General features: G+C 35.5%; 1 protein-coding gene across 4 annotated transcripts in view; it reads left to right on the top strand.

Moving 5' to 3' along the window:
• The window catches only part of SUZ12 (SUZ12 polycomb repressive complex 2 subunit), a 46,120-nt gene that overhangs the window by 30,942 nt on the left and 2,463 nt on the right, over window positions 1-12,715 (top strand). For 2 of the 4 annotated variants that reach the window (XM_036454206.2, XM_036454205.2), the window contains 7 exons: window positions 2,404-2,509; window positions 6,104-6,281; window positions 8,379-8,470; window positions 8,670-8,813; window positions 9,758-9,915; window positions 10,217-10,415; window positions 10,854-10,933. In XM_036454206.2, coding sequence (XP_036310099.1) covers window positions 2,404-2,509; window positions 6,104-6,281; window positions 8,379-8,470; window positions 8,670-8,813; window positions 9,758-9,915; window positions 10,217-10,415; window positions 10,854-10,933 — 957 coding nt within the window. Of the gene's footprint in view, window positions 1-2,403; window positions 2,510-6,103; window positions 6,282-8,378; window positions 8,471-8,669; window positions 8,814-9,757; window positions 9,916-10,216; window positions 10,416-10,820; window positions 10,934-12,715 lie in introns of those variants that run through there. The other 2 variants (XM_036454207.2, XM_036454208.2) reach the window with 2 other exon arrangements.

The raw sequence follows: 12,715 nt of genomic DNA, 5'->3' as shown, positions 1-12,715 counted from the left end.
GTGGAAGGGAGTGGGGGAGAGAGAGAGAAACATCAATGTGAGAGAGACATTGATTGGTTATCCTGAAATTGCTCAGGGATTGAACCTGCAACCATGTCGCATTGATAAGACACTAACAGCTGAGCTTCTCTATAATTAATCAATATGTAATTTCTGTAGTAATACATGAAACTGGGTAAATGTCCTTTTCCCCCTGACCACCTTTTACCCAGCATTATGGCATTCATTGAGGATTCTTGATTGAACAAATTATTCTCATGACAGTTGCCAGTTGGTAACCTATAATTTCTTCCACATTTATTGGCAGTTTCCTGTAGAGTTTTCCATCCCTCACCTTAAATAAAAAAGGGAATGGATTAACAAATTCTATGTTTATTCAATCTGCTCTAATCTGTTCATGTAGTTATTCATTTTAATTCGCAAATTATCCCAAATTTGGTAAGGAAAAGCGCCTCTATGCCAGCTCCTGTGTTCTTTTGACTTATGTATTTTTTGGTTTCGTTTGTTTTTTCTGATTTTCTAGGGTAGTATTTCCAGCTTATATTCGCCATTTTCTTCCTCTACTCTGGAATTGGCCATTTCTTCAAGGAATCTTGGTTCCTTTTAGTAAAGTATTTGCAAGCCAAGATCTGAGAAGTTAGATGTGTAAAGATTATTTTTATATATGCCCTTGACTGGAATAGAATCTGGGACCCTACAGTCTGCAGGCTGACACTCTATCCATTGAGTTAAACCAGTTAGGGGGAGTAATAGCATCTTCATAGAGCTGTTGGGAAGATTAAATGAACTATGTAAAGTCTTTAAAATAGTGCCTGACACATTGTAAGCACTTGATAAGTGTTAACTGTTCTCACTTAACAGATTTTTTTTTTTGACTGATGAAGAGAAGCCAGGTTCTTCTTACTATATACAATTAATTGTTGAGCATAATTAAAAAATGCTATTTAAGCTGAAACCAGTTTGGCTCAATGGATAGAGCGTCGGCCTGCAGACTGAAAGGTCTCAGGTTCGATTCCGGTCAAAGGCATGTACCTTGGTTGCGGGCACATCCCCAGTAGGGGGTGTGCAAGAGGCAGCTGATCGATGATTCTCTCTCATCAATGTTTCTAACTCTCTATTCCTCTCTCTTCCTCTCTGTAAAAAAAATCAATAAAATATATTTTTAAAAAAATGCTATTTAATATAATGTTACCAGTGTTCAAAATATAAATTATATATATTCACACACACACACACACACATATATATATACACACACACACACATACACACACACACACACACACACACACACATATATATACACACACACATACACACACACACACACACACACACACACACACACACACACACTCTAAAACTATACTATGGGCCAAAACCGGTTAGGCTCAGTGGTAGAGTGTCAGTCTGCGGACTGAAGGGTCCCAGGTTCGATTCTGGTCAAGGTCATGTACATTGGTTGCGGGCACATCCCCGGTGGGGGGTGTGCAGGAGGCAGTTGGTCAATGTTTCTCTCTCATTGACGTTTCTAGCTCTCTCCCTCTCTGTAAAAAATAAAGTATATTTAAAAAAACAACAACTATACTATGGGTATAATTAATTTTTTGATTCAGCTGCTATTTCATTTATTCATTTACCCATGAAATGTTTATTGAGCACCTATATGTGCCAGGTGACTCCAGGATCTTATAGTTATTGGAGTTGTTATTGTAATCATAAATTTTATTATTGGTCAAGTATAAAAGTCAAGAACTCCAATTCAAATATTTATAATAGTTAAAAATAACAGAAGCATAATTCTTAGTAGTCCCCTAAGGCAAGAATTGTAACACCATCCCATTTTTACAAGTAAAGCCTGCACACATACTTTATACTTAAGTATAAAGTTTTGAGGCCATAGGTATATTACATTTTAAATGTTTAAAGTTATATCTGAGTAGCTGCATTAATAAAATGATTCTATAGTAATAGTAGTTAATAGTGGAACCCATTAAAATTGCTTGTGTCAAGAATGGAGTATAGCCGAAACTGGTTTGGCTCAGTGGATAGAGTGTCGGCCTGCGGACTGAAAGGTCCCGGGTTCGATTCCGGTCAAGGGCATGTACCTTGGTTGCAGGCACATCCCCAGTAGGGGGTGTGCAAGAGGCAGCTGATCAATGACTCTCTCGTCAATGTTTCTAACTCTCTACTCTGTATATATCTCCCTTCTTCTCTGTAAAAAAATCAATAAAAAATATTTTTAAAAAAAGAAAAGAATGGAGTATAGATGTATTTTAAAATTTTGTCGGACATATAAGCTAGTTTATAAATTTAATAAATGCTTTATAAATCTAAATATGTAGAATTTATGTACTTAAAATAATAACAGGTTACTTTAAAGTGTATGTGTTTGTCTAACAGGCGCTTACAGCTTTTAGATGGGGAGTATGAAGTAGCCATGCAGGAAATGGAAGAATGTCCAATAAGCAAGAAAAGAGCAACATGGGAGACTATTCTTGATGGGAAGGTATGGACTTCTTAGAAGGCATGTTATAGTTATGAACTCCCATTTTTTATTGGTGTTTTTCTCCCTCAAATGTAAATTTATATTGAAAGTAGAGTCCTTTGTTTTTGTACTTTGGAAAACACAGATAAAATTTATTTAGAGTATTTAGTGGGAGGAATCCTCCTTGGAGCCAGACCAAGTTCAGATTTTCACTCCTTGCTATGTAGCATCCAGCAAGTTACATAAGCTTTGTGTCTTGGTTTTCTCATATATAGAATGAGGCACAGAGTTGATGGATTAACTGAAACAATTAATGAAGTATGTTTAGCACTGTGCCTGGCATAAAATAAGTGCTCAATAAATGTTAACTGCTATTTTAAATCCCTTTCATAGTAAGAGCAGGTAACATGATGACTATTAATAAATTATTAAGAAACCTGCTGGACTTACATGAAGTACACATAACATAACTCTTCTAAGAGACTTATAAATAAGCATCCATACATTTCTTAAATAGGCAAGCTTAACAAAATGTTACTTATTTCTAAATAATGTCAGTGTACCATCACAAGCAAAATCCTATAAAAGATTTTTTTAAGCGTTAAAATTAGTCTTAAATAATCCTAGAATAACCTGTAATAAAACTAAGGAAAATTATGGAAAAGTTTTCAAAGAACATTTACTTACCCGGGGATAGTGCATACTATAAAGTTAATAGAACTTAAATGATATGGTGTAAGCAAATCAGTGAAGCATATTTCTGAAATGGTTTTCATATATATTTGAAATTTAGTCATGATAAAATTGGTGGTACATCTCTGTGGGAAAGACTGTTTATTAGTTGTCACAGAATTGGTCTCTAGCCATCTAGAAATAAACTTAGACCTAAGAAATTCCAGAAGGCTCATAAATATAAATGTAGAAATAAACAATACACAACAAAAAATGTAGATGAATATTCGTATAATATCGTTCTGAGGAAAGCTCTTCTAAGTGTGATGCAAAAGGTAAAAAGCGTAAAAAATTACTAAAGTGGGTTATTTCTACACTGCAAATAACTAAATTTAAAAACATGAATTGGGGAAATATTTGCAACATATAAAAGGCTACTATTATGAATACATAGGATTATAACTCAATAAGAAAAGCTAAGCAATCAAATTAGGAAAATGGGTAAAGGATAGGCAGTTTTGATTATTTTTTTTTATTTTTTTTTAGAATATATTTTATTGATTTCTTAGAGGAAGGGAGAGAGATAGAGAGCTAGAAACGTCGATGAGAGAGAAACATCGACCCAGCTGCCTCTTGCACACACACACACACACACACACACACACACACACACACACCCGCTGGGGATGTGCCCGCAACCAAGGCACATGCCCTCGACTGGAATCGAACCCGGGACCCCTCAGTCCGCAGACGGATGTTCTACCACTGAGCCAAATCGGTTTCGGCAGTTTTGATTATTTTAAAAGATATGTTTGTTTATTTTAGAGAGAGAGTCAGGGAGAGGGAGATAGAAATATCGACGAGAAAAACATCAACATCAATTGGCTGCTTCCTGCATGCTCCCTAACAGGATTGAGCTCCCAACCGTGCCATGTGCTTTGAACAGGAATCGAACTCGTGCTCTCTTGGTGCATGGGTTGACACTCAACCACTGATCCACACCAGCCAAGCTTAGGCAGTTCTTTAAGCAAAAAATATAGATGGCCGGCAATTTTATTCTTATTAGTATTTAAAAACATGCAAACAGTATTAGAGATAGTTACTTTTGACTTCTTGTATGACCACAGTTTTAAAGATTAATAGTTTATAGTTGGATATATGAGGACACATATTCTCAAATAATGCTTTAAGAATAAGTTGGTAAAACTTACTGAATGCAGATGGTCAATATGGATAAAAATGTTAAAAGTATGTTAGGTTTATCCATAAGAAAATAAAATTGTATTTATATGAATTGTTAGTTTTTCCCAAGAAATTATTTGAGGCAATATGAAATGGCATCCTTTTGAGTCAGATCAGATGGATTTGTTTCTTTTTAAAAGCTCTGTGGTATTTTGTTCCATAATTTATTATACCAATGCCATTTTAATATATAATTTGGTTATTATAATTCATGTAAATTTTTTTGTTTTAAAAAATGTAGTGAATATATTTGTACATGTATCTTTTTGCATTGCAAATCCTGTAATAATAGGCTAATATGCAAATTGACGGAACAGCAGAACTACTGGTCGCTCAACACAGGAGCTGCGCCCTGGTGGTCAGTGGGAGCGAGGCTCAGCCAGAGGCTCATAGCGAGCACAGTGGCAGTAGTGAGAGTTTCTGCCACCTCTGAGGCAGTTAGACATTCCCCAAGATAAATTCAGAGGGGGAGATTTGCGAGTGCAGGCCAGACTGGGAACAATTCCCCCCGCCTGTCTCCATCCCAGTCCCCAAGTGCATGCCTCTACTAGGTTTATAAGATAAATTCCTAGATATGGACTTAGTAGGTCAAAACCAGTTTATCTGACCACATTTTTATTTCATTCTAGTCTAAAATTATGGCTTTATGATAATTATTTGTAATGAAAATGTAGAAGGAGTTAAGGCTTATATTCAGTGAAATAAACAATGAAGAACCAATTTGGAATAATTGAGCTAATAGTTAAATCTTAAAGATGGGTGAGAGGTAGAGAGGCAGATGGCTAAATGTTACTAGGAACTAAGAAAACCAAGAGAAGATAGTAAGTTTTATAAAGTGATTAGAGGTGGAAGAGGAAAGCCAAGAAAGTAGTCATCAAACAGTGTCAAAAAATTGGCAGGTTTTAGGTACTACAGTTCACTTGTTTTTTAAAAAATATTCTAAGGAGGTATATTTGAGCTCGCTTAGACACCATGAACAAAGCTCACCCTCTCGAGTTAAAAATTTTATGTACAAGAAGTTATTGAAATTAAATGGAGGTTGACATGTCCAAGGAATATTGCAGGGATTTGATCCCTTTATTAATCTTGTGATAGATGAATGTGTAGATGGCAATTGGTGGCCAATAGAACAATATTGGAATAGTGGTAATACAAGGAAAAAGTACCATAAGTATTAGAAGAGTATAAAGAATGGCTAGTCACCAGAGAAATCAACTGCTTCCACATGTCCCCTCTCCACAGCACCCGTTTTACTACAATATAAAAATCGAGTCCTGTTCATTTTACATTGAACTTTTATTAAACTTTTCTATTGGTCCAGAAAAAAACATTCTAAATTGGTTACCAATATAAAAATGGCAACATTCCCTATTAGCAGTTGGATTTCTGACTTCTTTTGAAAAATCTGAAATGTGGCTGTGCTGGGCCAATGTATGTGTCCGGCAGTAATTCAGCTACTGCTCATAAGTGGCTATCTTTTTTAGACAACTTGAATGCTCCAGTACTTTAGTCTCTACTGTGCTGTACATTTACTTGATTTAGCTGGCCATTGATGTAGGCATTTTAGGTTTTCAAAAAAAAAGTCTGTTGGTTTAAATCAAATCCACATTAGCTTATAATAAATATTATTTAAGTTTCTACAATTTCTTTCAATTTGTTATATGGAATCTACCTATACTCTTTTCATGTTTTTCTTTTTAGAGGCTGCCTCCATTTGAAACATTTTCTCAGGGACCTACGTTACAGTTCACTCTTCGTTGGACAGGAGAGACCAATGATAAATCTACAGCTCCTATTGCCAAGCCTCTTGCCACTAGAAATTCAGAGAGTCTCCATCAAGAAAATAAGCCTGGTTCAGTTAAACCTACTCAAACTATTGGTAAGAAGACATTGCTGTCAAAAATAATGTTTTGCAGAGTTAGGGCTTAGGTTTTAGATTGATTTTTGGTCATTTGCTCTAAAAGTTATTCTTTGGGAAATATTTGACTTATTAGAGAGACAAACTATGAGCCATGGTAAATTACGGTTCTTCTATATTAAATGTAAAGTTTTGTGTTAAAGCACATATTAACAGTCCTTTATCCAAAATCTTTGGGTAAGATGTGTCTGGACTTATTTTTTATTTTATTTTAGAAGCATGATATAGTATATATGCCACTAAATTGTGGTCTGGTCACTTCTCAGAATACTTTGTGGCCAGCTAGTCAGATAGGTAAAAGAGTTTAAAAAAAAAAAAAAACAAGGAAAAAAAATTTATACAAAATTGTATCTATAAAATACTTAGTTATATCATGGAAAGTAAAAACATTTTAAGTAGCCGAAACCGTTTTTGGCTCAGTGGATAGAGCATCAGTCTGCAGACTGAAGGGTCCCAGGTTCGATTCCGGTTAAGGGCATGTACCTTGGTTGCGGGCACATCCCCTGTAGGGGAGGGGGTGTGCAAGAGGCAGCTGGTTGATGTTTCTCTCTCATCGACGTTTCTAGCTCTCTATCCCTCTCTCCTCCTCTCTGTAAAAAATCAATAAAATATTTTTTAAAAAAAATGTTTCTAATTCTCTCCCTTCCTCTGTAAAAAAAATCAATAAAATATACTAAAAGAAAAAATTTTTAAGTATGTAAGTAAATATCCAAAATTATTAATGGTGATTATTTTTGGATTTGGAATGATACTAATATAATATTTGTTTTAATATATTTATTTCAGAGTGGAAGGGAGATAGATAGATAGATAGATAGATAGATAGATAGATAGATAGAAAGATAGAAAGATAGAAAGAAACATCAATGATGAGTCATTGACCGAGCTGCCTTCTGCATGCCCCCTACTGGGTCAATCCCACAACCCAGGCATGTGCCCTCAACCGGAATCAAACCTGGGACCCTTCAGTCCACAGGCCAATGATCTATCCACTGAGCCAAACTGGCTAAGGCTTAATACAATCGTTTTTTAAGATACATGTTTTTATGATTTTTCAAGGGGAAGAATTGGGTGGCGGGGGAGAGAAATATCAATCAGTTGTTTCCTGCATGCCTCCTACTGAGGATCAAGCCTGTTCCCCAGGCATGTGCCCAGACTAGAAATCAAACTGGTGACCTTTTCGTGCATGGGATGATACTCAATGTGCTAAGCCACACTGGCCAGGCAATATACAATCATTTTTTACTTAATTTATGTTAAAGCAACACTTAATGGATACTGCTTACTACTTTCCCTGGGAATATAAATACTAAAACGACACTCTGACTTCAAAGTGCTTAAAACATTACAATGATGCCAAAATCGATTTGGCTCAGCGTAGGGGTGTCGAACTCAATCAGAAAAGGGGCCAAAATCTAAAATCCAGCCTAAATCGCGGGCCGAATGGTTTACTGAACAGTCATAAACTGTCATTGTGATGGAAACGCAGCGGAGTGCAGTGATGACAGCGCGGTGCGGGCCACATTGCAAGGCCTGGCGGGACGGATTTGGCCCGCGGGCCTTGTGTTTGACACATGTGGCGATAGAGCATCAGCCTGCGGACTGAAAGATCCTGGGTTCGATTCCAGTCAAGGGCATGTACCTGGGTTGTGGGCATATCCCCAATAGGAGGGGTGTGTAGGAGGCAGCTGATTGATGATTTTCTCTTATCGATGTTTCTAACTCTATCCTTTCCTTTCCTTTCTATAAAACATCAATAAAAAACAAAAACAAAAAAACATTACAGTGACTATATATAATTACTAGGAGTTACTTTTATAATGATAATAGGACATAAGAGGTGGTTTTTAATTGAAAAGTATGGCTCTTGCCAATAAAGACCTAAATATATGATTAGGAGTATTAAGTGGGATTGTTCCTTGAGGATGAGAATAAAAACTGTACTAAATGCCACAAGTAGAATTCTGTGAAACATTTAATGTTTAATTATTTTCACAAGATATATTATTTCACTTAGAAGCAAATATTTGCATTAAATATACAAGTATGTATTTTCAGCTGTTAAAGAATCATTGACTACAGATCTACAAACAAGGAAAGAAAAAGATACTTCAAATGAAAATCGACAAAAATTAAGAATATTTTATCAGGTAAACATAGCTGAACCAGTTATATAAGTAATTATAAAATGCCTTTATTTTGCATGTTACACATGAAATATTTTGGATATTTAAATAAAAGTACTATCCCTGATTTTTCTTTTAATTTGTTTTAACTATTTTTAAAGGAAATTTTGAAAAAAACAGTTTTGAGATGTGTAAGTTGGAATTTTCCCTTTTTGTTTTAAAGTTCCTTTATAACAACAATACAAGACAACAGACTGAAGCAAGAGATGACCTACATTGCCCTTGGTGCACTCTGAACTGCCGAAAACTTTACAGTTTACTCAAGCATCTTAAACTCTGCCACAGCAGGTTTATCTTCAATTATGTTGTATGTAACTTTTTTTCTTACTAATATATATAATATATATATATAATATATATATATATATAATATATATAATATATATATAATAAGACAATTTGACTTTCAAAAATTGTACTTTGTACAAAATGCCAAAATTTCTGTATTTGGGTAGATTGCTAAATGAGTAAATTACAGTGAATAACTCAGTTTACATATAATGCACCTATATTGACACATATAATTCTCCCACCAACTTTTTGAATTAAGTGGTGATTTCTTCTTGTTCAGATGAGAATTTATAAAAAGTTATAAAGCCAATAAATGGCATAGCCAGAATTTTAACATAGATCTTTTTGTTGTTAATCCTCACCCAAGGATATTTTTTCCATTGATTTTTAGAGAGAGGGAGGGGGAAGGTAGAAACAGCATTGTGTGAAACACATGGATTGGTTGCCCCCTTTCAGTTCCCCAACCTAGGCTGGGGATTAAATCTTCAACCCAGGTATGTGTCCTTGACCGGGAATCTAACCTGCTACCCTTTACTGCGAGGGCCAATGCTCTAACCACTATAGACACAAGCCAGGGCTTAATACAAATCTTTTTTTTTTTTTTTTTTTTTTTTTGCTTTCAGGGAGGAGGAGAGAGATAAAAATATCAATGATGGGGAGAGTCATTGATTGGCACCCCCGCCTCCTGGGGATTGAGCCTGCAGCCTTTATCGAACATAGAACTGTGACCTCCTGGTTCGTAGGTTAACACTCAACAACTGAGCCACATTAGCCAGGCGACATAATAGATCTTTTTTGTTCTAGATTCTCTGACTTCCTGTTCACCTTGCTAATATGCCTGGCTAATTTATGCTTACAATACAGTAAAACACATAACAATTTTTAAATTAATTGGAGTGATAGATATTTAGAGTAGAATAATATTTTCTTTTCCTAAAATCCTTGCCATTTTTGTTACAGTATCATCCAAAAGGTGCTAGGATAGATGTTTCTATCAACGAATGTTATGATGGCTCCTATGCAGGAAATCCTCAGGATATTCATCGCCAACCTGGATTTGCTTTTAGTCGCAATGGACCTGTAAAGAGAACGCCTATCACACACATTCTTGTGTGCAGGTAGGTAGAAAGGTCATACAACAACAGGTTTATTCTCTGGATTTTATTAATGATGGTGAAAGAACAGAAGGGGCATTAGCTAATTCTCTGAGTGGAATACTTTATAGACCTCCCTGGCTCCTTTTTCCTGTTTTAAATGATAATGTCACTATTGCTGAGGTGGTTGTGGGGATTAAATAATTCTCCTAGTAGATCTAGGTACAAAACCCCTAAAAAAGATATGTAATCTATTTGGGTGAGGTGAAATATAAAGAACCCTAACCCCATCATTTGATATTACATCAACATCTCTTTTCATTAGGCCAAAACGAACAAAAGCAAGCATGTCTGAATTTCTTGAATCTGAAGATGGAGAAGTAGAACAGCAACGAACATACAGTAGTGGACACAATCGTCTGTATTTCCATAGTGATACTTGTTTACCTCTCCGTCCACAAGAAATGGAAGTAGATAGTGAAGATGAAAAAGACCCTGAATGGCTAAGAGAAAAAACCATTACAGTAATTATTACTGTTATCATTATTAATGATTTTAGAATTTTATGATTAAATGGTTTTTGTTGTAAACTATTAATTAACATGAATTAAACTTTTAACTTAGTAAAGGAACTTTTTCTAAATTAAGGAATTCAGGAATGCACATTTTATAACTGGCTCATTTAAACAGCTACCAGGTGAAGAAATACAGATTTTCTTGTGATTTTATAGTGTGTTCATTGTATTTATAGGTAACCAATATGTAACTTAGGAATTCCTTTTTTAAATTACTGCTTGTGGTTTTTAAAAAACGTTGCCACTTTGCTGTATAAATAAGTTGAGGTATTTTTAGATAAAAAATCTGTTTTTGACATTCTCACAATTTTTTTCTTAGAAATAATACTTATATTATTTCTCTGCATTTAATAGGTGTTTTTCTTTTTTAAATTTTTTTATTTTTAGCAAATTGAGGAATTTTCTGATGTTAATGAAGGAGAGAAAGAAGTGATGAAACTATGGAATCTCCATGTCATGAAGCATGGGTAGGGTATTTCTAAATTTAAATATTCCATTTCCTTTATATTCTTTTTACTGCTTCACATTCTATAAATCTACTTGTGTTAGAATATTATATGAAATTCCGTTAATTTAGATTATTGTGTCCTAAATCTTACCCTAATCCAAAGTGTTATAATTGCATAGAGAAAAATGGTGATGTTCAGAGAATGTATCAGGAAAGTGCTAGCTCTTCAGCAGATTTTTATTTTTAATGTCCCTTTTTAATGACCCAATTTTTATTCCTTTTATTGCCAGAGAATACAAAAAGGAAATGCCTGTACTATTATCACAGTTTTAAAAATTGCTGAATCAGAATAAAATATAAGTAGCTTTTTTTATTTACTACCATTTCATAGGAGGCAAGGTAAAACAATTCTATTTCTCATGCCTTTGTCACTTCAGGTTCCAAAGCATTATTTCTTCTGCAGATCTGCCTCCTTCCCTTTGCAAACTATTTTCCTGTGCTACACATTTTCTTCTCTGCCTTCATTATTATTAGATCCTCATTTAAGACCTTCTTCTATGGTACAAGCATCCAAAGTTTTTTCATTTATAGATAGTGAAATGGGAGGGAATGCTTTTGTTTCCTTACTCTTGGGAGTGAAGGGTTGTTGGTACATAAAGATATCTGGTTGCATGCCCTGTAGCAATTAACTAGAGGCCCGGTGCACGACATTCAGGGGGAAAGGGAGGAGAGCTGGAGAGCCCCCTGGCTCGGCCTACACCTTCTCACAGTCTGGGACCCCTCGGGAGAATATCTGACTGCTGGCTTACGCCCACTCCCCCTAATCCAGCAGTCGGACATCCCCGAGGGGTCCTTAGCACTGCCGCTGCTGCTGCTGCTGCTGCTGCTGCTGCTGCTGCGCTCGCCAGCTGTGAGCCTGGCTTCTGGCTAAGGGGCAGCTCCTGCATTGACCATCTGCCCCTGGTGGTCAGTGCACATCATAGCAACTGGTTATTCCACCCTTTGGTCGATTTGCACATTAGCCTTTTATTATATAGGATTATTATATAGGATAGGATAATCTTCACGTTTAGTGGGTTCTGAAAAAGGAAAAGAGAAAGATGGCAGATCACATATGGCTTGTATAACTGTCAATATTTACTATAGCTTTTTATCGAAAATGTTTGCCTGGTCCCCCAGTCTAGGGGTACTAAGGAGTAAAGTATGTATGCAGAAGCTTGAGTTAAATGTTTTTTCTTTTGTCCTGATAATGCCAGTTTCAAGATAGGATTTTAGTCACATTACTTTATTGAGTTCTATTTTAATTCTTTGATCTAAATGTGTTAGCACAATTCTAGGGGTTCATTGTATACTGGCATTATAAAGAGGCAGGTTATAGGGCAAACTATTTGGATATTTAAGAACCTTCAGGCAGGCCTTTTGGGATTCGGTTGGACACTCAGTTCCTGTGGATAACTTAGCAACCATTCTCCTTTTTGGTTCTCTCAAATTTTATTCATTGTATATACCCTCAATTCACTTTCCACCAAAACAACCACACTGCCATATTTATTTGTTGTGACATCTTTGTTTTTTAGAGGTCTACCGTAATCTGAAAATGTAGAAAAACATTCCTTCGGAAATAGGAAAGTATATCAAAATCAAGGGAGAAAATAAAGGATATATTGGGAACATAGAGTTAATGAAAGTGATACTGGCAAGAGATTCTTTCAATACTGCTGTATGTAATTAGGAAAAACAAGTGATATTTAAACTGATTAAATCACATCTCTTTAAATATTTTAAATGCTAGGCTCATTCA

Source organism: Pipistrellus kuhlii, unplaced genomic scaffold (genome assembly GCF_014108245.1).
Source record: "Pipistrellus kuhlii isolate mPipKuh1 unplaced genomic scaffold, mPipKuh1.p scaffold_m20_p_28, whole genome shotgun sequence".
Lineage (NCBI taxonomy): Eukaryota > Metazoa > Chordata > Mammalia > Chiroptera > Vespertilionidae > Pipistrellus > Pipistrellus kuhlii.
This window is presented reverse-complemented; position numbering and strand designations above follow the sequence as displayed.